Source organism: Condylura cristata, unplaced genomic scaffold (assembly GCF_000260355.1).
Source record: "Condylura cristata isolate star-nosed mole 26May11 unplaced genomic scaffold, ConCri1.0 scaffold00002, whole genome shotgun sequence".
NCBI lineage: Eukaryota > Metazoa > Chordata > Mammalia > Eulipotyphla > Talpidae > Condylura > Condylura cristata.
The window spans coordinates 2,581,430-2,607,133 of NW_004567103.1; the positions used below are offsets into that span (position 1 = coordinate 2,581,430).

General features: G+C 40.8%; 1 protein-coding gene across 6 annotated transcripts in view; it reads right to left on the minus strand.

The window, feature by feature from the left end:
• The window catches only part of GIGYF2 (GRB10 interacting GYF protein 2), a 121,516-nt gene that overhangs the window by 31,939 nt on the left and 63,873 nt on the right, over positions 1 to 25,704 (minus strand). For 4 of the 6 annotated variants that reach the window (XM_012727063.1, XM_012727076.1, XM_012727077.1 and 1 more), the window contains 9 exons: positions 18,174 to 18,353; positions 14,285 to 14,502; positions 14,030 to 14,192; positions 13,756 to 13,944; positions 9,852 to 10,045; positions 8,827 to 8,986; positions 4,046 to 4,212; positions 1,610 to 1,701; positions 209 to 316 (listed from right to left, as the gene is read on the minus strand). In XM_012727063.1, the coding sequence (XP_012582517.1) occupies positions 209 to 316; positions 1,610 to 1,701; positions 4,046 to 4,212; positions 8,827 to 8,986; positions 9,852 to 10,045; positions 13,756 to 13,944; positions 14,030 to 14,192; positions 14,285 to 14,502; positions 18,174 to 18,353 (1,471 nt within the window). The remainder of the gene's footprint in view (positions 1 to 208; positions 317 to 1,609; positions 1,702 to 4,045; positions 4,213 to 8,826; positions 8,987 to 9,851; positions 10,046 to 13,755; positions 13,945 to 14,029; positions 14,193 to 14,284; positions 14,503 to 18,173; positions 18,354 to 25,704) is intronic. The other 2 variants (XM_012727073.1, XM_012727070.1) reach the window with 1 other exon arrangement.

Consider the following 25,704-nt stretch of genomic DNA (forward strand, 5'->3'; position numbering starts at 1 on the left):
AATTAATCCTCTATGAGTAAAAGGACCAAATAAGTACTTTTCCTTCAGCTTAATTTTATTACAAACGACACTCTTTTTCCATATAACATGTAGGTATATATTCCACTTGGGCATTTTAGTACCAGACTTCCTACATTTTATATCGAAGTCCCCTTTCTTTTCCTTCCTTCACACGCGCACACCAGAACCCAACGCCGGGACCACCGACCTCATCTTCAGGGCCTGGAACTGCTGGAGCAGCAGTGCCAACTGCTGCTGCTGCTGGGAAGACAGGGCTGCCTTCTGCTGCTGCGCCAAGACCTGTGCGTACTGCTGTCTTCAAAAGAGTAAAACCAAGTGTGACTCGTCTATCCACATTTTACTCACTTTCCCAAGACAGCGAAGAACAAAGCGGAACCCACTCCCCCCACTAACACCATTAGAAAGAGCTATTAACTATATTCTTACAAATCATCATGGTAACGGTAGCACAGAAAATTCTATGCATCATTCCAGAATGAAATGAATTAGATGGCATGTTTCTGAGTGAAAGAGGGCGGTAAAAATACGTACCACACTATGTCAAAAGTGGCAAACTCAAGATATTAATAGTCTCTCATTAGCAAACAAGTGAAAAACAAAGTTCAAACTAATAGCTGTGAATATGAAGTGTGCTTTGCAAAAATAAGTCGCTTGCCTTAAAATTCCTAAGACCATGTCCCACCTTAGAAAACTTTAGGCTAATTTTTTTTTTAAACTAGATCAGAATTAGACAAATTATTTCATTCAGTAAAGAAGCAGACAATGAATACCTTTGGCTACTCAATTCTCCACTGCAGTGCAAAAGGCAGCAAGAGACAACACATCCATGTACACAAGTGGCTGTGGCCATTTTTCAATAACACTCTACTTTAGGAAGAGGGTCAGTCTGCCAATCCGCACCAGACACCATAAGTCTTACTTCTATGAAACAGACGCAAGCCCACTCTGCTACCATTACACACTGACAGAATAAGCTTTCATTCTTTCCTGCTGGGCTTTTCCTCCATGGCATTCAAATTTGAGCCATTTAGGTGGTACTTAATTCTTAGAATGTTTGCTAGCTGTACCTTTATAAGCGTAAGAGTTTATAAAATTATGGTTATGTAGCATCTCTGGAAAACTTTTATTAGTTAAGAAGGTAATACCAGGCCCTCCCTGGTGGCACAACAGGTTAGGACACAGCACTGCAAGCTAGCTGCAGCCACTTCAGTGGGAGTTCTATCCCCAGCCCCAGAGGTGACCCCCAGGGCGCAGCAGACCTCTCCTGACTCGCCCGCTGCTCCCCTCAGCAGTGTACTTCGTTGATCTGCCTGTTCTGCTCCCCACTCTGTGTCTGGTGAATCCTCTCACCGCCCTGAACCTCTGGCCTGTACCCCAATTTTGTATGTCTAGATAAATAAATAAATCTTCTTTAAGGAAAAAAAAAAAAGGAAGAAGGTAATACAAACTTAGGTTATATGTAACATGCCACTGGTTGGTTGGCAGAAATATCCCATGAAATTTCAGGTCCCTGTTGTTAACGATCACACGTGGGAGTCGGTGGTTATCTAATGGCTACAAGGCTTCCTACCACATCAGTAGCTCTTACTGTATTAAGAACTGCTGGTACTGGACATGCTGCATTTGGTATAAGGCTGTGAGTTCCTGCTGCCTGCTCAGTCGTTCCTGGTCCAACTCTCCCTGGGAATGAAACATTGGGGGAAGAAACAACAGCAAATAAATTGCTAAGGTCACAGAAGCCATTGAGTACATGTATCTAAAAGCAAAATAAACCCCATACCTTCACATTCACTCTGCCTTTATGCTTAACTGTAACACTTGGGCATCTTAAACTAAGCAGTGCCACCTACTGGAAGAAGGTGGTACCTGCCTTGTAAGACAGTCCTAAGAATAGAGGAAATGGTCCTTATTTCGGCTGCTGTTCTCCCAGTCTGCCCAAACTGAATGTTGTATTATAATCCAGGTTATTACTTTAACTCAAAAAATGTATTATTTTCCCCAACATTTAAAGTAGTTATAAATGTAGCAGTCCTGTAGCAATTATAGAAATGGGACAAAAAACAAAGGAGAACTATCTAAAGGTTAAAGGAAATGCTATGGTAGGAATTTCATAAGGGTGCATAATGGAGACAGCACAGCATGGTAAATCTTTCTAAAGATGCTGACAAATCTTAAATTACAAAGAATATGAAAGTTTTTGAAAACCAACTCTCTACCTAAAATGTAGCTGCTTCTATTACTATTCAATCAGGAGTTAGAAAAATGAGCAATAGCAAAATCTTTATATTTTAAGTAATGTGGCTATAATTTAAATTTTGAAAAGTTAAAACTGGAAAAGAAAATGAAATATGAAGTATAAAAACCGTAAGGGTGGTATACTCTAAGTTTAAGCAAACTATTAGTGAATACTGCCAGCAATTAATACCTTTATTATATAATAATCATATTTTGGAAGAAAATGTTTGATATATGAGGTGAAGTGGGCTCATGTGAAACCAGGAGTCATTTTCTTTCTCAATAAAGCACTGGGGGAGAAAAGTTGAGACTAGGCTGATCTAAAACTTCTACATGAAAATCTAAGTTTCAAGGCATCTATCAGAGCAAAGATAATGAATGACAGGAAGCAGAGCTCCCTAGGGCTCGTTTTTTCCTTAGGTAGATCTGGCAGAAGCTCAGGGTCACAGCACCCAAAGTCAAGAAACAGATTAAAGCGACAAGGCAGCTCCCAGTGATGGCTCTGACGCTTCATCAAGGAAACATGCATGATAAAAATTCTTCCCAATTTCAGAGAAGGGAAATAAAGCTCAAACTCAGTATATAAATTAAACCAGCATAAAAACACATGGCACCACATGTGGCGTTTTTCCTTGGATTTACTAGAGAAATGCCAGAAATAATTGCCCTCACCAGGGATCTTCATTGCTCACAAACCCTGAGTCTCAATCCATCAGTAAATTGTGAGATCACTGGGTCAAGATCAATATACAGGTTTTTTTTAAAAAAGAGCTAAACAGAGAAAACAGCTGCACAGCACAAAGCATTTGTGAAACTTTGCCTTGTGCGCGCGCACACACACACACACAGAGGTGGTGCAAAACTCTTTTTTTTTTTAAACTACAGCTTGTGGTCAATCAAAGAAGAGCCTGAGAGTCACTGCCCTTACCTATGACTTCCCTTGAATACAGACGTTGCGTCCTAATCACTTTCCTTTCCTAACAACCTACCACACCACCATGCTGGCACAGGCCCTCAGTGCACGGGAGAATAGACTGGTGACACAGAAGTCCAGTGTCACACTGAAGGCTTTGACTGCAGCCACGTTTCACTATGGCTAGTCACACTAGACACTCCAAAGGGGAGAAGGGAAAATGAGGCAAAGGTCCAAAGCCCTCCAAAAGGAAATCACAGGAAGAGAAGCACCCTGTAAAGCTTTCTGGGTTCCAGTATGCTAACTACAGAGACTAAATTATGATCCATTTTTAGCTGGATGACTAGTAACTATTCTAAAACAGTCTTCCAAGTATTCCAAAGCACTGAAACTTTGTATCAGTGACACTTACTTAAGGACAGACCTCACAACTCAAACTTTTGAGTCAAAAACCAAGAGGTAAAGGCAGGAGGATGGGCCAGAAAGACCCTGGAGGCCACAGAGGTGTAGAGGCAAGGAGCTGATGAGTGCAGCAGGAGCATCTGATGAGTGTCAGGAGCGCTGGAAATGAGCTGAGAGGTACAGGGCCAGAACACTCACCGGTCCATTTTTTTTTTAGTTACAATACCATTTTATAGTTCTAACCTATGAATTTAATTTATACAGTGAAAGACTGTTTCTTGAGGGAGAGAGGAGAGATGAAGGGCACACACAGACATTTGAGCTTTGAAAGACCATCACAGCTAGCTAGACTGCCTACAGTTCACACGACCACTGTGATTTTGATTACTTCCAGAGAACCTTTTCCTCATGAAATTTAACATTTGGGTTATTCTGGTTCTGACTTATGTTTTAAGGGAGTTGTAAGGTGCTTACCATATGAGGAGGAGGAGCTGGACCCGGAGAGAAGGGGACCCTTCCCCACATTTTCATGATATCACCAAGAGGTTGGAAGCTTTCATCACATGCTCTCTTCACCAATAAAGACATAGTAAAATAGCCTGCCTGAAACCATTCTGCCATCTCCTGATTATTGAAGGGACCTGTAAAAGAACCAATTAAACAGAAGAGCAATAAGAATCCCTTTTGAATAAAAAGGAAAAGACATTTCCTGAGTCCTGTTGTCATCCAGAGGTAATACTTGTTTCTGACAGCACCTGTCAAAGATCTTGTGTATCTTACTTCATCTCCAAAGGTGGTGAGCAGGTTAACAAAATACAACAGAACCTATTCTGAAATAAGCTTTATGATTACACATTCCAAATTCACAGAAGTGCCTTAATTTTTTAAAGTACATAGTTAGCTCCATTTCACTTAATCTCCATAAACACATTTGTCAGAAAAATAGGGTACAATCAGAAAGGGTATCTGTTAGACCTGGTCACTCTTAGGCATAAAGACGATAAACATGCAGGGTTGTAGCTGCTCTAATTTTCACTTGTGCCAAAGACTGATGATTATGTAAAACAAAGCTATAATCAATTAAATTAAGACAAACTATAACTTATTTACCTACAGAAGACTAAATATGGTCTTGGTAGGGGAAAAAGAAAATAATCACCTTTAAATGTCTTATAATAAGAAACTACCAACTATTTTATATATAAAATTCATAAATACACTCTGATCACTAAGCCCTAAATTACTTCACTGAGCAAATACTTGCTGAACATAGATTACGTCAATTAGGCAAAGGGATACGGCAATTAAGAAAAAAAGCCTAGACTATCCATTTGAGAGAAGACAGAGCAGGTATACTTTTCCATACTCCTCCTGCTAAATACAACTAAAACCTCTGGACATTACAGAGCAGATAAACAGCAGAAGACTCTAAAAGGTGAGGAAAGGGCAGCAGACTGACCAAGCACCTTGGGTCTGAGGAGCAATGTGGTGGTAAATGCCCCTGGGTTTTCAGTGTACCTCAGATAACCCAGGATGCAGCGGGAACCAGCAACAAGAAGCATGACCCAATTACCTGCAGTCTACAAGTTACTTCAAATATAGTAATATAGGCTGGTCAGAAAGTAAAAATAAAAAATGATTTATCACTCAAGCACTAGTTGAAAGAAAGCTGGAGTGGCTGGCTACGTAGTACTGACATCTAGATGCAGGGCGGAGAAGACCAGATGTGTAGTGTAACATTAACAACAAAGGTCGAGCTGCCAAGAAGACACAGCAGTCTCGACCGTGTATGCCCCAATCAACAGAGATGCAGCATACACGGAGCAAAATCTGACAGAACTGAAAAGAGATCAGATCCACAACTATAGCTGAAAGACCTCACCATCCCTCTTTCAGTACTTGTAAGAACAACCAGAAAGAGAATCCGCACATTTACACAACCCATCAACAAGCTATAACAGACATTTTAAACATCAAAATAATGCTTTTTTTTTTTTTCAAGTACCCGTTAACATGGCAATTAAACTACATTCTGGGCCAGTTTTTAAAAACTCAAACCACAGATATAAGTTCCTTATATAAAAAAGCTACAAAATGAAAAAAATCCAAAGAAATAGCAAAAATTGATTAAACTGAAAATACAAATAGTAAAATTATAATAAAGTGAAGCTGATTCTTTGAAACAGTAACTAAAATTAACCAACCTCAAGCAAGAGTGACAGAAAAAGAACTGAACTACCAAAGAAACCGGGTATATAACATTACAAGCTCCGTACAATAAAAAACTACTAGGGCCCTCCCTGGTGCACAGCGGTTTAAAGCACAGCAGTTAAGAAGCTAAAGCCACTTCAGCAGCACGAGTTCAATCCCCGCCCTAGAGGTGACCCACAGGACATGTCAGACCTCTCCTGACCTGCCTGCTGCTCCCCTCAGCAGTGTACTTCGTGGATCTGCCTGTTCTGCTCCCCACTCTGTCTCTGGTGAATCCTCTCACCACCCCTGCACCTCTGGCCTGAAACCCAGCTCTGTATGCATAAATAAATAGATCTTTTAAAAAAAAAATAGCTACTAAGGGAATATTACAAATCTGACACCTTAGATGAAATGGGGCTAAATCATCACAAAACAAACTACCACAATACATCTGTATCAGGAGATCTTTTAAATAGCCCTATAACTATCAGGGAAACTGAATCTGTGACTTAAAAATTCCCAAAATAGAAACTCCAGATGGTTTAACTGGCAAATGCTACTAAACATTGAAAGAATGAACACCCATTCTAAATGGTGTCATCAGGAAAACGTAGGAGAATAAGTCCCAGTTCATTTTATGAAACTAACATTATTCTGATGCCAAAATCAGACAAAGTACAAAAAAACCCACATCACCATCCCTCATAACCAGAAATGTGAAACTTCTTAACAAAGTATCACCAAACAGGATTCTGCAATATAAAAAAGGAATTATACATCATGGTGAGATAGAATTTGTTTAAAGGACACAAAGCTGATTCAAAATTCAAAGACTGATCAACACAATCTACCATATTAATTGGCTAAAAGCCATGATATAAAAAAAATAATGGTCATGGCCCTCCCTGGTGGCGCAGCGGGTTAGGACGCAGCACTGCAAGTGAGCGGCAGCCGCTTCAGTGCGACTTCAACCCCCGCCCGGGAGCTGGTCCCCAGAGCGCAGCAGCCCTCTCCTGACCCGCCCGCTGCTCCCCTCAGCAGTGTGCTTCGTGGATCTGCCTCTTCTGCTCTCTGCCCTGTCTCTGGTGAAGCCCCTTAGGCCCCTGCACCTCTGGCTTGTACAGAGGTTCTGTATGCATAGATGGATGAATCTTTAAAGAGGAAAGAAATGGAAAGAACCACCTGGCATTAAAATATTAAATATCAGGTCTATATATATATATATATATATAGAGAGAGAGAGAGAGAGAGAGAGAGAGAGAGAGAGAGAGAGAGAGACAGAGAGACAGAGAGAGAGATATGGAGGAATAAAATTTCAACTAAATTCAAAACCCAATCATGATATAAAAATAACTTTCCAGAAAACAATGTACTTCCTCAACTTGATAAAAACCCAGCAACTAGTATTGTGCTTAATATTAAAGACAGTGTGTCCCCCTGAGATAGGAACCAAGGAAAAACCTGTTCACCTTTCATTCAGTGGTGCTGGCTAAACAGGCCACAAAGGGTGTACAGAATGGTAAAGAAAAAAACATGAGCCCTACTTGCAGGTGACAATAATGTCTCCATAAAAATTCTGGGGAACCTAACAAAAAATCGAGAACTAATCCATGTAAGAAAAGAGTGAAAACTTTTTTCAATATTCAACACACCAGGGATCACATCAAACTAAAATGCTCTGCATGAGCAACGACGCTTCCTGAGGATGAAGAGTGCCCACTGAGGGGGAGATCCCGCCAGCCGCGCAGCCAGCCGGCGAGGGCCTGTGCCCAGCTCATCCCCACATGGGGGCGGAAATGCTCTAAAGCTTGCCTGTAGCAATGCCAACATCCTGGCAGTCACACTGCCCCACAGCTGGGCACGATGTTATCACTGGGTAAAGGCTTCCATGGCTAAAGGCTACATGGAACCTGCATTATTATTTATTTCAATTTATTTGTCTATATCTTACATCATTGTTCATTTTTAGGTGTTTGCTTCTCCTCACCCCCAGGTGTCGTCCCCATGGAGTTTCCATCCCAGTTCACCTGTGTGCCATCACCACAGCCCCCTGTGCTCCTGGGTCCCTCCTCCCTAGGTCTCTCTTCCCCGCCCCTGCAGAAAGTCTCCAGTTTATCAGTGCCTGTATGTTTGTTTCTTTGTTGTTGTGCTTTGTATTATTATTATTATTTCCCCTTATGTCTTATCTGGGAACCTGTACTAATTCTTACAATTGTCTATGAAAGCTACAATTACTTGAAAGTGAACTGAAAATATGTGCCCCATATATTTTAAGTTTATACACAGCCCTGCTTGGATGCACCTTACAGTCTACAGAGATGTAAACAAATAAGCAAATATAGAGAGCCAGAGCGACAGCTGCCACGAGGAGTGAGGCGTGAGTAAGGGACCGAGAAGAAAGGGAACGAGGCCACAGGCACTGTGCCTGATCAAGCACTAAGATGAAACTGACTGATACAGGCAACAACCAATTTCAGGGCAAAAGCAAAGATTTCAAAAGCAGAAATGCAGAATTTCTCGCCATCTATCCTAACTTATACATCATAGAAATATTTTAAGGGATTGCTTTGTAATGCAGTACTATTTTTCGCAGACATGTTTCATGGTTTTTTATCACCTCTATTTTATGATATCAACTCCACTTTGCTGAAACATTCAGCAAGGTCTTCCAAGAATGTGGCCATTATTTTTTTCCAGCAGGAAGACTACAGTACAGTGACTGGAAGACTAAGCGACTTACCTGTCCAGTTCACTGGCTGGGCTGCCAGAACTATTTAGCTTATACCCCTAGGGAAATCACATGCTGCCTTGTATTCTAATGATTTTCACTGATTCCTCCCACTGAAATCATAAAGTACTATGGGTAGAGCCTAAAAATGCTTCCAATATTTTATGACCTTTTAAAAAGACTACAGATTAAAAAAAAAAAAAAAAAAAGGCTACAGATAGCCTGCAGCGTGTGGAGTTCTTTATCTACTATTCTACAAGTTAACATTAACTAAGTATCGTTTTAAAGAATCTAGAAGTAACAGCAGACATTTCTGTAAAGGAACACAACCTACCTTGAATTTCTCCCTGAGGATCTTTGTAATACCACTTCTGCATTGCTTCATGCATCAATGGAACGGAGACACCCTTAGCTCTATGTTCTTGCAGCTTCGATGCCAGTCTCTCATCATCCAGTGCACTGTCTTGCAGATAAGCAACCATCTTCTCAGCTTGCTAATAAAAACACACAAACAAAACAAAGGATGAGGTGAACACATTATTCTAAATGTTTCCACACATAAAGAAAGCGCCAACTTCATCTGTGAGAGGCATTATGTATAAAACATGGCAGGCAACATCTTAACTCTTGGAATAATGCCATGAAACAGATACTATTCCCGATTTACAGAGGGCGAAACTAAGGCTCACAGGTGGCAAATCTTACACAGAGTGTCAAAATTATTAAGCAAAACACAAACTGCCTCCTCACAGCACAGGCTTCTAATCCACCCGTTAGGACGATTAACCCTCTAAAAACAAGGGTTTTGATATAATAAAAGGTTCCATTAATAACTACAAATAAAGTCTTTTACAGAGTTAAACACTGTCTCCTTTCTCCCTTTTTTTTTTTTTTTTTAGTATTTCCTGCCACCAACCACTCCCAGCCTGAAGGAAAGTAAAATTCTTTTGCGAAAGTGAACTATTGTTTACTTTATATATACCACTATATAGACAATCTCAGGGGACTCTGGAAACATGAGTAAGATGTGACCATCCTGAGAGTCTAACTATTTTCCTGCTCCCTTTGGTGCCCATCCACAGCTGCTTGTATTGGCCATTTCAGGCATTCCATTAAGTTCCAAAAAGAAAAAAGAAAAGCAAACAGCTAAGGGCAACCTCAAAAGAGCAAAAAATAACCTGACATAATGACTACTACATAGCTGAAACTTATAAGCATGAAATGATTTGAAAGACAATTACTCATACAAATACTAGATATACAAACAACTTCTCCAGCACATAAAATCTAGTGCACAAGTTCTATTTTTGCATATGCACTTATTGTTTTCCAGTTCTTAAGGTAGTATGTGATTTGTACCTGTTCTAAGTGCTTAAGACCCTCTTCATCGTCTGGCTCTGCGGAAATACCGTCCATACCAGGCGCAACTACGGCTGGAGTTTCAACTGGCCGGAGGGCAGGACGAGGATTGGGAACAGGAGGTGGAAGTATGAGAAGAGAGGCTGTGTCTGAAGGAATCTGTGACAGGGGCTGCTGGACTTCAGGAACCATTTCTAGAGAGGGAAAAATGTAGACAAGTGAGCACCTGTTTATTTAAAGACATATGCTTTTACAAAAGATAAGTCCACACCACCTAGTTAGGCCGTTGGTTAAGTGGGCCTAGCAGAAGTGTGGGTGGTCAGGAGCCCTGCAGTATTTCTCCCCAGAAGGAGACAAGTACCTCCACAGAAAGACAAAATACAAGGGTTTAAAGGACATCTAGATGATCCTTTTACAAAGTTAACCTGTGTCATCAGAACATTCACTCTACCTCTTAAATTCCTTCTTTACCTCTGAATACTGAAGAACGCTAACTAACAATCTTCTCAAAGATGTCCTAACTCATCATGGAAGCTGTTATTAAAAATACGCAATTATCTTGATTAGCTACCCATTTCAAGTCATAATCAATGCAATTTAATACATTACATCTTGAAGCACAATGAAAGGCACGTGGAGCCTACCTGTCCAGTGCCAGAAGTCCTTCCCAGTCAGAATAAGGCTGCGTAAGAGGCCCAGTCTCGGTTCCTATTTCTAGCCTCTCAGTAATGCAGGCTCGTAAGGCAGAGAGGGATGGAAGCAATTAGAAGTGCAGTTTCCCCTTTGAGCCCTGTTTGTCAGTTACAGATAGCTTCTCCAAATTCCTGTTCCTCTCACTCTTTCCTCTTTGCCAAGCTTCTTGAAAGGGCAGTCTACGCACGTTATCTCCACTTCCCTGCCACCATGCCTGTTGGGATGCGGCTTCCACTCTCTCTCCAGTAAGGTTTCTCTCTTAAAGATAAGCAGTGGCCCAAATCCCCAAATCCAAGGGCAATTCCTAGTGCTCATGGCCCAATCTCTTAGTAAACGCTGACATTGTTTACCTAATTCTGAGGAGACAAAGTCTCCATCCTGAGTTTTCTTGCTCTCCACTTTGATTCTGGAGACTTTTTTTCTGGCTCCTTTTATCTACCCTCTAAAAACAGAAATTACCAGGGTTCTATTATCTGTCTACACTCTCTTCACCTAAATATGTAATCTTGGAAATTTTCTCTCTCTGGCTTTAAACTTCCCAACCTAGTAACAGGCTCTCACTCACAACTGCTTTCTGTCCATGTCTACTTAATATCTCAGAGTCAAAGTTCAGGCTGGATTTATCCTCTCCCGCCCAAATGTACTCATCCACTTCCACTCTCTTCCATTAGTGACTGAAGTCTGCTGTGGCACCTCAGTCATCCTGACTCTCCCTCCTCTGTGCCGTTACAAGAGCAGTGACTGTTCTGTCAGTTCTGCCCTGAGAGCCGAGCTGCACCCACCCATTACAGACGCTCCACCAGGAGCCCATCTGCCACCACAGCACACTCCTGCCAACTTCAAGTTTCAAACATGCTTCTGTCGCCATCCTGTCACCCCACACACTCCATCTACACTTCACATCCAAGCAACATCAAACAAAAGGCTCCGGTGCAAAAGAAACAGTCAACGATGTGGAAAGCCAACCTAATGAGTGGGGAATACTACTTACAGATCACATATGGAACATCTAAAATACATGAAGAACTCATACAACTCAGGAACAACAACAAAAAAAAAATCAAAGTTTTAAAATGGACAAGACCTTTTTCTAATGACATATAAAAAAGCCAGCACGTGACAAAATGCTCAGCTTCACCAGTCTTCAGGGAAATGCAAATCAAAACCACAATGAGGTATCACCTCGGAGCAGTCAGAACCCCAACACCAAAGAGACAGCGGCAGTAAGTGTCGGCAAGGATGTGGAAAACAGGTCCTATGCACCACGGATGGGGTACAGCCACCAAGAAAACACTATGGGGGACCCTTGCAGTATGGTTCAGCAAGGTCATTTATTAAATAAAACAAGAACACTTTCATAGCATTACTGCAGGAGCCAAAACATGGAAACTAGCCTAAGGATCCTAAGAAAGCAAGACATGCGCTTAAGGGAATACTGTTCATTGGCAAAATCGAGAGCCGACTGTCTGACAACTTGGGCGCCTCTGGCAGCGCTGCTCGAGTAAGTCAGGCAGTGCAAGCTTATATGTGGACTCTTAAAAAAGTAAAAACATCAAGATCATGAAAGAGATCAGATTTGGGGTTACAAAGGAGGTGGACTGAAGGAGGGTAGTGAAAAGGCACAAACTTCGTTACAAGACAGTATCAGGAAAGCAAGATACAGCATAATGCACACAGCTCACAGTGCTGTGTATGCACAATGTTGAGGCTAAGTCCTGTGGGTTCTCATGACAGGATGAAAACTTTTTCTTTTTTTGCTTTCTGTTTTTGTCTTATCTATATATGACGGGTGACAACTAAATCCACAGTATGTGTAAGTTAAACCACCATGATGTTAGACAACTTAAACTCATGCAGAGAGGGAAAAAATGAAACGGGAGATCATGCCTGCCCACGTGTGGGTCAGCCCACTTCCTCTGCCTTAGCTTTCACTCAATCCAGCTCTAGAAACCCCTCTTCTAACTCATCAGCGATGCCTCTGTCTAAATTCTACTCATTATTCCACGACAAACTCAAAGGCACTTGCTTCCAAAAGCACCCCAGGAGTCTGCCAAGGGGAACTCGTATCACTACTGTCCGTCCCATGTTTTGATGGTAAATACGGATTTCCAATCTTCAATGACACCTATGAGCCTTTCTCAAAATACACTGTAGTATCCCATTCCAAAATCACCTACAATGCAGCCCCTGGCATGAACAGTCAGGAGAAAGTAATAAGTGAATAATGACTACTACAGATGAGAGACTAAAGATGTACAAGTCTCACAACACCTGATATAGAGATCCAAGTATGTGTCGAATTCACTTGTTCAACTTTATTCTAGACATTAAAGAAAAAAAAAACTGAACTATGTAAATCAACACGATCTAAGTAAAAAATCTTTATAATATACTGCTTTATTGGGACAGTACTAGCTATTTAAGGGACAAGACACTTAGCTTGGGAGCGTAGGGAGGAGAGTCTGAGGCACAGAGAAGAACAGCGTGTCTAGAGCATGGCGCTAGGAAGCTAGAAGCTAGTCAGGCACGTGTGGTGGAGAGGCAGACTGGAACTGAAAGTGCATGGAGCAGGCAGATGCCAGATCAGGCCATGCTGCAGCGTATGAATTTTTCTGATGAACAAATCAATTAACCTTCCAACATAACTATTATCACGCCACTTAATATGTACAACAAATAACATGGAAATGATATGAATATTGCCTACTACGGAATACGAGCAATTTTAGATCAATGCATGAACACTGAAGAAGGAAGCATACTTCAAGCTTGCACTCTAGCAAAGGAGACGGGGCATCCCTGAATTCAGCATGTTCACTGTTAGCCTTTCTCAGTACAAGGGTAATTTGGTGAGTCAGGACACTCATACAGCTATCATGTGAAAGGAAGCTATTATCTAATTGGGGGGGGGGGGGTGTCAAACTACTGCACAGGATCCCAAGCCCAGTTTGCTTGTCTGAAAATAGGCTACTGTGTCACAGAACCCTAGAAATGAAATTCCCGAACTCCACCCTTGCTTCACCTAACTCTACTTTGGGGAATTCTGGGATGAACATACACGTGGGCAGCAGTGTTGCTGAAGTTTCCTAGTAAAATCATCTATTCCAATAATTCGGCTAGGAGTTCCCGAATGCCCAGGCAGGAGCCGCCGGATCAGTGACAGGCAGCCCCAGCAGAGCCCCACGTCAGCGCGTCCACCCTCGATACCTACCGTCCCCTCTGCTGGGCACTTTGGCTGGCAGGCTATTTTCTGTTCGACTCTCTTCTTCACCCTTTTCTGCTTGCTCAGTTTTGAGTTCCTCTTTCCTCTCAAACTGTGGTGCTTCCTGAGGCGGATGGTCTGAAGGAGAACCTGGTCTAGCAGAAGATGACGAGGTTTGGGGTGTTTCCTCACTAGCTTCTGTAACACGAAACAATCTTAACAACTTGCGAAAGTGAGGCTTGATTAAAAGAAATAAAAAGGTGAAAGATAAAATGAGCCTCACCAACTCCTATTCTGTCTGTCTTCTCCCCTTCTTTCTTATGTGTCTTATCTGGCTCTTTGGCTTCTTCATTATGGCTACCCTCGGAGTCAGAGCACTCCTCTCCCTCCTCTACAGGTCGGAAGTCCATCTCTTGTTCTTCTGGAATAGGCTCTTTCTGCACTTTCTGTAACAAGAAAATAAAGCCAAAGGTCAGCAAGCATATTTGGCTTTGGCAGAAGGCCAGAACCTGCCACACATTTAAAACCAATTTCTTACTTTTAGAGAGAGGAATGCTCCAGAGGAGTCAAATGTGCCCATTTCTTCTTCAGCATCCTCCAAGCACCACTCAGGCAGGCTGTCCCTGTCATCATCTATGCTCCCACTGCCGGAGCGCACCCTTCGGTAACCCCGCTCATCATCCCGATCTCGAAAATCAAACTCAAACCTTCGCCGCCGTTCCATGTGCTCCCGCCAGCCTGCAGAACGAGGGCCATCTGGGTAAGGAAGGAGGGCACACAAACCTTAGAAAAGTTTAATGACAGTACCTGAAAAAGAAGACCATGGATTGGAAATACAGGAGAAAACTGCCACTGAAAGCAAATTCATGTAAATGAAGTCTGCCGCACAGCACTAGATGGCCTCAAGGCAACAACAGTAATAGCCAAGTCCTGAGCCATACAACATGCACTAAAGCTTTTAAAAATAAATTCAACGGAAATCATGTCTAAAGACACTTTTAGGCACGACAGACCTCTTCTGACCCCCCCACCCCCCACAGCCGTGTACTGTGTTGATCTACCTGTTTACTGACCCCCATTCTGTCTCTGGTGAATCCTTTCACCACCACTACCAACTCCCACCACCACCTCTGGCCTATACCCCAGTTCTGGTATGCATAAATAAATAAATCTTTTTTTTTTTAAAGATGTATTTATTTGTGCATACAGAACTGGGGTACAGGCCAGAGGCTCAGGGGCGGCGAGAGGCTTCACCAGAGACAGAGTGGGGAGCAGAACAGGCAGATCGACGAAGTACACTGCTGAGGGGAGCAGCGGGCGGGTCAGGAGAGGTCTGCCGCGCCCTGTGGTCACCTCCGGGGCAGGCGGGAATCGAACTCATGCGGAAGCGGCTTTAGATTCTCAGTGCTGTGCTTTAACCCGCTGCGCCACCAGGGAGGGCCAAATAAATAAATCTTTTAAAAAAAGTAAAAACACTTTTATTATTGAGTAAAATGCTGATGAACCGTTCAGACGCTCTATACTAGCCCAGACTTATGTACTCAGGTCCACACCTTCCTCCACCTAGCAGGCCTTAAGGCAGTTTCTTTTCATGAAAGTATCACTCCTTAGGTATAAGACCAATTCCCCATGCATGAACGCAAACTCTCTGCGCCAGTGTGCCAGTGGCAATACCCCATTCTTCAATGCTGATTCCCAACAGTATCATGGAATAATAACACTGCCAGGCTTCATAAAGGTTTCCACAGTCCACTACCCAATTTCGTAGTTTAAGAAAAACTCTGGACAGCAGAAGTTACTTTGGTATTGACAAATCAAACCTAAAATCCAATTCTGCATCCTCTGGTGCTTTTCCACACTAACATGCTATTCTCTTCCCCTTTTCTCTCACCTCCTAGCGCTCCCTAGGGAGCTTTTATTTCCGGGTAACAACCCCAGGGACATTCCTAAATCCACCCCAGCATGCTATTCATTACATTTACTTCCAACAGAAGAGAAATGCCTAAAAATAAAAGACACTAGTCGCTGAAATTTTAAAAAAGGGAAAGGAAACCTTAAAATCTTAAAAGCCTGAGTGACAGAAGAAGGCTCAAGAAGCAGAAGGTGTTGACCTGTTAGAACTCCCTGTCCTTGATGGCTTTGTGGGCATGAGCCCCTGTGGGGAAATGGCCCAAGTCTAACAGCCTCGGGACTAAGGCTCAATTTGCTAAAACCAGTAATCTGAAATCCCACAGAAAACGAGCAGGGAGAGTATTAAAATGCCAAATACGGGTCGTTTCTTATAAGTCACTTGCCACCTGCTAAATGAACACCCAACACGCTCTACCTTTAACTTACAATGATAACCAAAAACCCCATAAAAACTGAGGCATTTTATACCCAGATTGCTTAAGTGCAAACTACTCAAAAGGAGTATCCATGGCCCCGAGTTCCAGAGGCAGGCAGCCCAGGCAGCCCTATCTAGTGTCTTTAAGTATGCGGGGTAGGGATCGGCCCTCCAGGCATCTGGCCCAACGTTCCCAGGACAAGCTCAGCTCCCAGAGTGGGAGCTCCGTTCAATGCTCCCATCTCCATGCAGCTGAGCTGTATAAAGTTTCTATCTCATAACACTGTTGTCATTTCAACATTAAAATTTTATTTCTAAGTCTAAATGTAGCTGACAAGGTACATACACCTCAGCTTGTTAAGACTCACCACTGCTTTACAAATCTTTACAGATGCCTTACAGAACAGAACTGAACTCTGATGCTACTTTTATAAAATTAGTCAAAATCATTATTTTTAAATTTTTAGTCAAACCCCAATAAGGGGTTTAAGTATAATCTAAGAAAGGTTAAGACTAACATAACAACTGTTACATTCAGACTCAGCCTTTCATGTGCTGGGCTGGAGAGCAGTGAATGGTCTTTTTTTTTAATGCATAGTTACAGTGTTTTTTCAGCCCCAGACATTCCATATCTCCTAGACTGTCTTTTTAAAATATGTGGATTAAAGAAATTTAATTGTCAAGTTGACAAAATAACCGACACAAAAGTCAAAAATATTATGGGAAAAGACTTGAAAAAAAAATAATAAAAAGACAACATACATCCAAAATCTAGATTGTTGGTGGGGAGGGCCAAGCAGTGGAATATAACACTAGCAGTTTACTTTGTTTAACTCCCTTTAATAGAATCAACATCAGACGTTTGGGATCAGAAACACTGTTCATCTTCCAAAACATTCACCTTGTTTGTTTTTGATCAGCTGGAATTTTTCTTCTCGCTCAGCCCAGATCCTGTCCATTCTTTCACTGAATGCTTGTTGGGAACATAGTCTACAAACCCTTCTGCTCACAGGCAAGCTCAGCATAAAATGCGAGATGTCTTGAAGAGAACTGTAACACCTGGTTGCCCGGGCCACAAGCTGACAGGAACTGCCTAGGCAACTGTGACGCAAACAATGGCCACTAGTGACAGAAGGCCAACTCAGAGGCGCCTCAGGAGCTGGGGAGATGCATAGAGACTGTACGAAGAACTGACCTCACTGTTCCTACTTGCCCCCAGCTCCATGAAACACTCTGAGTGTCTTGTACCAAAACCAGTGGTTCTACCAATAAATTGATTTTGAAAGTAAATGAAAGGAGTTCTGCATTATTAAAATTTTCCTCTACTAAAGGTATGTTTCCTTGGCATTTAATTAATAGATTAAGTAATGTTATGCACCTGCAATGCACAAGGCACACACAACACACTCTGTATGTTTCAGTTCTGTACAACCCCCCAATTCAAATCACAGTGGCAACAGATTATCATGAGGCATGGAATCAGCACTTTGGTAGGGAATGAACTTTAACACAAAAGCACCAGTGTCTTCAATTACCAGCATATCCAGTATCAGGGAAGAACAGTTTGAAGCATTCTTAAGAGTCAAACAGAAGAACTTATAAAACCACTAATCACTACTATTCTCTCTCCTTTTCTTAAAGTTGGAAGAAAATAAAGTATGAACTTGTGATTGTTTTTGACCTGGGTTTAAAATTTATTCTTCAAATAAGCATAAATAACATCTTCAGGTCAAGAAAAGGAAATAATAAATCTTTGTTATCCAGACAAAATCCCAACTTTAAGGAGGAGAACATATTCCTGAGTGTGTAATGATAGCACGTGTCTAAGTTTTAAAGCATACTAAAAAAGATGAAAAGATCTGGGAGTCAGACAAAACCAAATGAAACGTTCTCATTATTGCAGTTAAGGGGAGGTGTTCCCCGTGAAATCACACTATCTGTTCTTAAAATATAAAGAGAATTTATATGTTACCATGTTTCGATAGGACTGAGGTGACATACATGAGTCCTCTACTTTCTTTGCTTTGCCACTTCATCTTTCCCCTTCATCGCTAACTCTACTGCATGCCCCAGTGCGCGCCTTCACTCGGCAGCATCTTACCAGGACTGTGAGGCCGCCACCTCTCTCCATCCCTTCTTGATCCAGCAAGCCGCCAACCTCCATCTTCATCTTCTCCATTTTGCTCCTCTCTAAAGATACGCCAATTTTCACTTTCTGATCGTATAAATTCATGCTTTCTTCCCAACGATGCTGGTCCACTTTCCTCAAAATTAGGTCTCCCTAATTAAGAAAATAAGAAAACATAAGCTGAATTCTGAAAACAGACCTGAGTACTCAAGTCAAGCTTTTTTGCAAACATGTGCATCTCAACTTTCAGGCAATGTAAATAAAATAAATGCAGATATGTATATTATTTGTGTAGTTAAACACAAAGATGGGTGTTTACAGACTGAACGATTTTTTTTTTTTTAAGCAAAAATAATGTATGTGCTAGAAAAGGCAGGGCTGGGAAGAAACATGCAATTAAAAGCGAATCAGCCTTTCCCCTACACAAAACTCCCAAAATCTCGCTCCCAGAAGTCATTACCATCAAGTCTTATCAAGTCTTCCAAACACCGCCCCCAGCTACACCCGCCTGCACACACAGGTTCCTCCAGACACAAGCGCCCGCGGAATGCCATGTGTTTTCTGTACCCTTGCTGTGTTCACTTAACAGTGTATCATGGCAGTCCTTCCTTGTCAGCACTTGCTTTGTTACTTAAAGTAATTTATTATTTCTAATTACATGATGTACCTTAATGTATTTAACCAACTTCTACTGGTGATTCTATCAAAACAAGGTATATTTTCAACCTTTTATTCTAAAATATACTGTAAACCCAAAAGTGTGAGACTGTGAGATTTAGTTTTTCATTTCTCCTAGTGCCTAGTACATGACAACCACACAACAAATTGCTTTAGAACAGAGTTCAAAGCTAAGAAACGTCTAGCCTTATGCAATTCAAGAGATAATTTAACAGTAAAACATCCTTCTATCCCAAGTAAACTGGACTGGTACTTTCAAAGAGCAAGTCCGTTCTAAATGTGCTAACATACCTATAATTCATATACAAAATCTCACACTGGTGAGACATTCAGAACATATACCCCAATGTTTCTAACAGTAAATTATAATTCTCCCAATAACCACCTTAATTCCTTTCATTAAGTCATACTACCAATGAAGAAAAATTGCACAGTGGCATCTGAAAATGAGGAAATTCTCATTTCTGGTCATCCACCTACTTTCCATTTCACATGGACTACAATTCAACATCTTGTCTGCCCAAATGGTGGTCAGACTGTCACCAGGTATCATTCTACTTAAGGATAAACTATCTTAGAATAGAGAGGGTATGATAATTTGCTGGGCAAAGTATTACTTGCTTTCGTACAGAAACATCCTCAAGGCCCTCCCTGGTGGCGCTGCGGGTTAAAGCACAGCACTGAGAAGCTAAAGCCACTTCCGCATGAGTTCGATTCCCACCTGCCCCGGAGGTGACCACATGGTGTGGCAGACCTCTCCTGACCCGCCCACTGCTCCCCTCAGCAGTGTACTTCGTTGATCTGCCTGTTCTGCTCCCCACTCTGTCTCTGGTGAAGCCTCTCACCGCCCCTGAGCCTCTGGCCTGTACCCCAGTTCTGTATGAATAAATACATAAATCTTAAAAAAAAAAAAGAAAGAAAGAAAGAAAAAGAAACAGCCTCAAAACTGACCCTACAACTCTGCCTCTGGCCTCCATGTGCTCTCCTCTCCTGAAGTGTAGGCTGGATTTAACTGACTAACAAAAAGAATACAGCAGACGAAATGTCTCGTCAAATATTAAGAATTATAGTGGCTTCCACACTGGATGTTTGTTCTGCGGGAGTCCAGGAGTCATGTCATGGGGGACTCCGGAAAACCCACAGAGAAGCAGGTTGGCCAACAGTCCTACGTGTGAGCGTGGACATACACCCAGCCCTAGTGCAGCCTGGGATGGCCGCAGCTGGTAAGACACAGGCTGGAACTATCTAAGGCTTGCTCCCAGAAACTGAAATGCTCAAGTGTGCAGTTTACAGCCACTACATTTGGGGCTTACTTGTTACCCAGCCATAATAATAAAACACTCATTGTCTGACTTAATCTTCATACAATTCTTGGTACTCAGAGTTACTTTAAAGCTAAGGATATTGAGGCTCAAAAAGACAACTTAGGACAAATGTCCAAAGCCACACACTACCATTTAAATGGCACAGATAGAATTCAAATGTTAAACTTCTGACTCATGTAAGAAATGTTTAATGCACATTAAATGTCAAGTTTTATCAATTCAAGTGTTCCACTTGGGTTAGAAGAAACTTCCAGATTCCTCATGCTCAGAAAAAGAAGGGATATGGCCCTCTCTGGTGGCACAACGGGTTAGGATGCAGCACTGCAAGCTGGCCACAGCTGCTTCAGTGTGAATTCAATCCCCGGCCCTGGAGGTGACCCACAGGGCGCAGCAGACCTCTCCTGTCTCGCACGCTGCTCCCGTTTACTTCGTCCATCTGCCTATTCTGCTCCCCACTCTGTCTCTGGTGAAGCCTCTTACCACCTCTACACCTCTGGCCTGTACCCCAGTTCTGTATGCAGAAATCAATAAATCTTCAACAACAACAACAAAAAGACTAAGAGAGGATAATCCATTTTACAAAGCACCATACCCATTATAAGGTAAAATATAACTGTATTTATAAAAGAGACACAAGATTAAACAAAGAAATCCCTAGTCTGTATAAACTGAGAGATGACGGGAAACGACTTCTCACCCAAGTAATCAGCCAAGATGATGTATGTCAGGAACTTGCAATGAGCTGGGATAATGGTGGTAGTCATGTGACAGATGTGCCACCAGCAACACTCCCTTCAATCTACTTCTCGGCAAGTCTTTGAAAAAGTACTGAGTACATCAAAATAAACAAAGTAACACTAATGGCAATACCTAAATACCTAAACTAGTCACTATACTTTTTCTAATTGAGAAAATACTGCAAACAAGTAGTTATTAAAAATAAAAACACTAGTGTCCCTAAAGCTGGGGAAAATCCTATTTAGTTGTGGTTAGATTTTACATGATTTTATGCTATATATATTTTATGCCATCAGCTTACCTATCATTTTATAATCAACTTCTCATGTATGATAGCAAATATTTCTCTGTGAGCATCCAGCTTCCTAGTAATATGTAGAAAACCTTGTTGCTGAAGCAAAATTTTCTACATTATTCCCTAGTGAACAATACTTTACAACTAATTTTTTGCAAACTACATGTAATGAGACAAGAAATAGCTGTGTACACATGTATTCTGCCTTTGAGCTATTCTTAAAAAAAAAAAAAAAAACTTCAAAGTGAAATTACTAGGTCAAATGACAGATGCCATGCATTTATACCTTTCCCCCATAAGAGCAGTCAGCCACCACATTTTACGTTATCAACACAAAGTGCAGCTAGCCACTTAAAATCACTGCTACAAAAAAAAATGTTGCTACTTAATAGTCTTAAAATGACCTATGTAACTCAAATATGAATGTTTCAAATGTAAAGAATTTTTCATGTTGTTTACTGATTTTTATTCCCCGTAAGTAAATTGTTTGCTTTTATTTTTTCTAAACTAACATCTTCTTTTACCTTTGTAACTACCAAATCTTACATACACTTTTCATATTCATCCCTAGGAATAAAAATATTGGGTTGCCAGAAAAGTCATGATGTATATTTTTTCTGTTTTCTGTTGCAAAAACACATCAAAAGAACAGGAGATAGTTTTATTTTGTTTTTAAAGGAAAACTACAGGAAGGGGGGGAAAAAACCTGCTTTTTCTACCTGCTGAAAGCTATCCTGTATCTCAACTCCTGGAAAACCCATACCAACACCAAGTTGGAAATGATTTTTATGCCATTCCTAGTTCCATAAATGGCTGAAGGTAGAAATTCTGGAGGTAAAGTACAATACCAAAGAACCTGGGGTCACTGGACCTGATTTTAAATTCTGTTCTCACATTCTAATCTATACACCTAAACTACAAAAGATCCATTCCTAATTTGAAAGAGGGAGAGGACATGTGTGTGTGTGTGTGTAACTGAAGTCACCTGAATTTATCTGACACTAGCCCATTCTATTGTAGTTAATGTGGCTCTGTAAGAGGAAATTAAGTTTCATCAAATTATTTTGTTTCCACAAAATAACCCCTAAAAATGTATAATATTTTTGATACATCAAATACTACACCATGGAACACTGCAATAAGAAAGAGAGAAGTCACAAGTTCCCCCAGTAAGTCAAGAAAAATCAGAATAATAGAAGTCTGACATGCTGAACACATCCCAGTTTAAGCAAAAGATAGGTGGGGTTTGGCCTGCAGGTGTCACTGTCATTTTTATAATACATAAATGAGAAAAGGATTCAGATTGTTAAGTAAACTTCATTCATCTACTCATCCTACCTTTAAGAAAAATTACTGTTGAGGTATAGCCATAGAAAATACTACACTATAATATAAAAAAAGGAAACAAATGATAATGTATAATTCCAAGATTTTTCATAAAGCAAATAGTTATCTAAGTCTTAAAAAAAAGAAAATCAGCAGCAGCTCTCAAGTCTTTATATCCCATCAATCCTTCCTAAGAGAAACACTATCTTCATTTCTATCCCCCCAAAATTAGTTCTGCCTGCTTTCGAACAGGCTAAGCATTATACAGATGGAGCATTAATGCTGGCTTCTTTATATAGAACTGAGCATTAATGCTGGCTTCTTTCCATGAGCAGTATGTTACAGAGGACTTGTTCTTTTGACTGTTGTACAGGATCTCATTGCCTGAAGAGACCACTATATATTATATGACTTTACTGGTGATTTAGGTTGTTTCTAGTTTTTTGCTATTATGAACTGAGCTGCTATGAACATTCCTGAATATGAATTTGGATAATCATGTTTATACTTCTGTTGGTACATACATACCTAGGAGTGAAATTGCTGGTCATAAAGTATTTTCAACACTACTCAGTACTATCAACTATTTTCCCAGAGAAATGAACACTAATATGAGTGTCACCTTTACAGACAAACACAATTAAAGACATAGGATCAAAACTTTAAAAGACACTTGTAACAGCACCTGTTTTCCAGGTCCAGATTCTAGGGAAAAACATGCAGTCACATGACCTATTTATTACATACAGCTGACAAAATTCATTAATATATCTGCTCCAATCCTCGTAAGAATCACAGAAGTCTCTAATACTGCTGGGAAGAAAGTATTGGTATTTCCCAAGTCATACAGCTAGTAGTGATGAAGACAGAATAAAACCTAGGTGGTTTTAAGTCCTAACCCACAGATTAAATCACAAGTTAAACTCATAGGGTGCAGCCATAAATTCTAGAAACACTAAGTAGGAAGCGGAAGGTCTAGGCTCTAAGTTTAGCAAGTTCTGAAGAGACAACAGACACACCATTGGTGAGGGCTGACATTCTTACAAGGGGAAAGGGAATTAAGTCATTGATCTTCCAGCAAAAACATCAAAATACATATCCCTAAAGAACAACTACTTCAATATAAAATTTTACTCTAAAAACAAATGGGGAGGGATTACTTTAAGCAGGATCGAATAAAATATATTTCAAATTACTACTACTAATAAAACTGAAAGTTATATTGCATGTAGCAATTACTTTAAAACATTAAAATAAATTCTTTAAAACCCAATGATTACAGTAAACTTCTGTCTCTGTAAATCTGGACAGGTGAGAAAATCAAAGAAAACTTTACCAGTACTATTTGAGTTTAAATATATACATGTATTTGTGTATTATGTATATAATTTTAAATAAATGACAAATATTAAAGTTGCTCCTGAGAAAATTAGAAGGCAGTATCTAAAGTTCCTCTCATGTCCAAAAAGTCTAGGATTCCATATGGCCAATGCTGAAATGTGTGAAGGAAATCCGCAAGGCCTCTCAGCATTTAAAATCAAAGCTTCCCTCTTTCTAAACATCATCATCATGACAAGTTGAGTAACCAAATATTTCAATTGAATTCTTTTTTAAATTTTAACAGATTAATTTCTTTTAATTAATTAATTTATTTATGCATGCTTACAGAACTGGGGTACAGGCCAGAGGTGCAAGGGCAGTGAGAGGCTTCACCAGAGTCAGAGTGGGGAGCAGAACAGGCAGATGAGGTGCACTGCTGAGGGGAGCAGCTGGCAAGACAGGAGAGGTCTGCACACCCCACTGGCTGGGGATCAAACTCGCACTGAAGCAGCCACTGCTAGCTTCACAGCGCTGTGCTTTAACCCACTGCACCACCAGAGAGGGCCCAACATTTATAAACAAGATGATTTAAAATCAAATGAACTAAATAATTTACAAAGTAACGCCTAAGTCAAATAAACCTGACCTATATTCATTCAGCAGTCATGATCTCTGAATCTGAAACACAGACTACACTGGCACTGCTTGTGTTGTTTTTCCAGAGAAAAAGAGTCTACAGTCTTAAAAAGTATCTACTGATAAAAAACACACACACAAATTTGAAATGTGTTTTTTCTACTCAATACAGCACATGACCATTTTCTAAGAAAACGACATACCATCTACATAACTCATGGTGTATGTTCTCACATCAATAATAACTCAAGATATGTAAAAGGTGCTAAAATACAAATATGCTACCTATGTAAATATTTTCCCCAACAGCAGTAAACGCTAGTTATTTCTGACTTAATATATTAAGTCTGAATAGGAATCATCTAAAAATGAAATTAAATCACGGCACTGGTTTTGGCCTGGTCCGACTGAGAGGACTTCCTAAGGGGAAAGAGCAGTAAAAGGGCACCTGTGTGAATGTCTGACTCGTAGCCAGAAATGATGTTTATGGAAAACTTCAGATGGAGCAAAGAGGAGCTCAGCCAACAAAATCTACAGCTGCGGGACTTGGAACTTCCAAGTGCCCAAACTCCAAAAGCAAAAGTGGAATGATGGGACAGACTTTGAAGCTTGTTTATGTGCAGTTTTTTTTTCTGGCCAGTAACTACGTATTCCTCCATTCATATACATACACACATACATATATATTTCTGGTCAACACTAAAAATATTTTCTAAAACTGGAAAAAATAGTGAAAGGGAATTCCATACAAGTTCATTTTTCACTTTTTATGTCCACAACTATAAACAAAACAGGGTGGTCAGGATGGAGTCATTCAAATTCTATATCCAGAGACTACAACTTCTCACCCAGCCTAATCCCAACGGGCTAGCTCCACTGACTAACGCGGCTCCTGAAAACAGCAGTTCCTGACTGGGAGGGAGGGCCCCGAGCGGCTGCTGGACTGCATCAAGAATCTCTGAAAAAACAAGTTAATGTTTAAATAGACCCCGTATCTCTACCCCGTGTGCTGTTATATATGTAGGGTGCAGCCATAAATTCTAGAAACACTAAGTAGGAAGCGGAAGGTCTAGGCTCTAAGTTTAGCAAGTTCTGAAGAGACAACAGACACACCATTGGTGAGGGCTGACATTCTTACAAGGGGAAAGGGAATTAAGTCATTGATCTTCCAGCAAAAACATCAAAA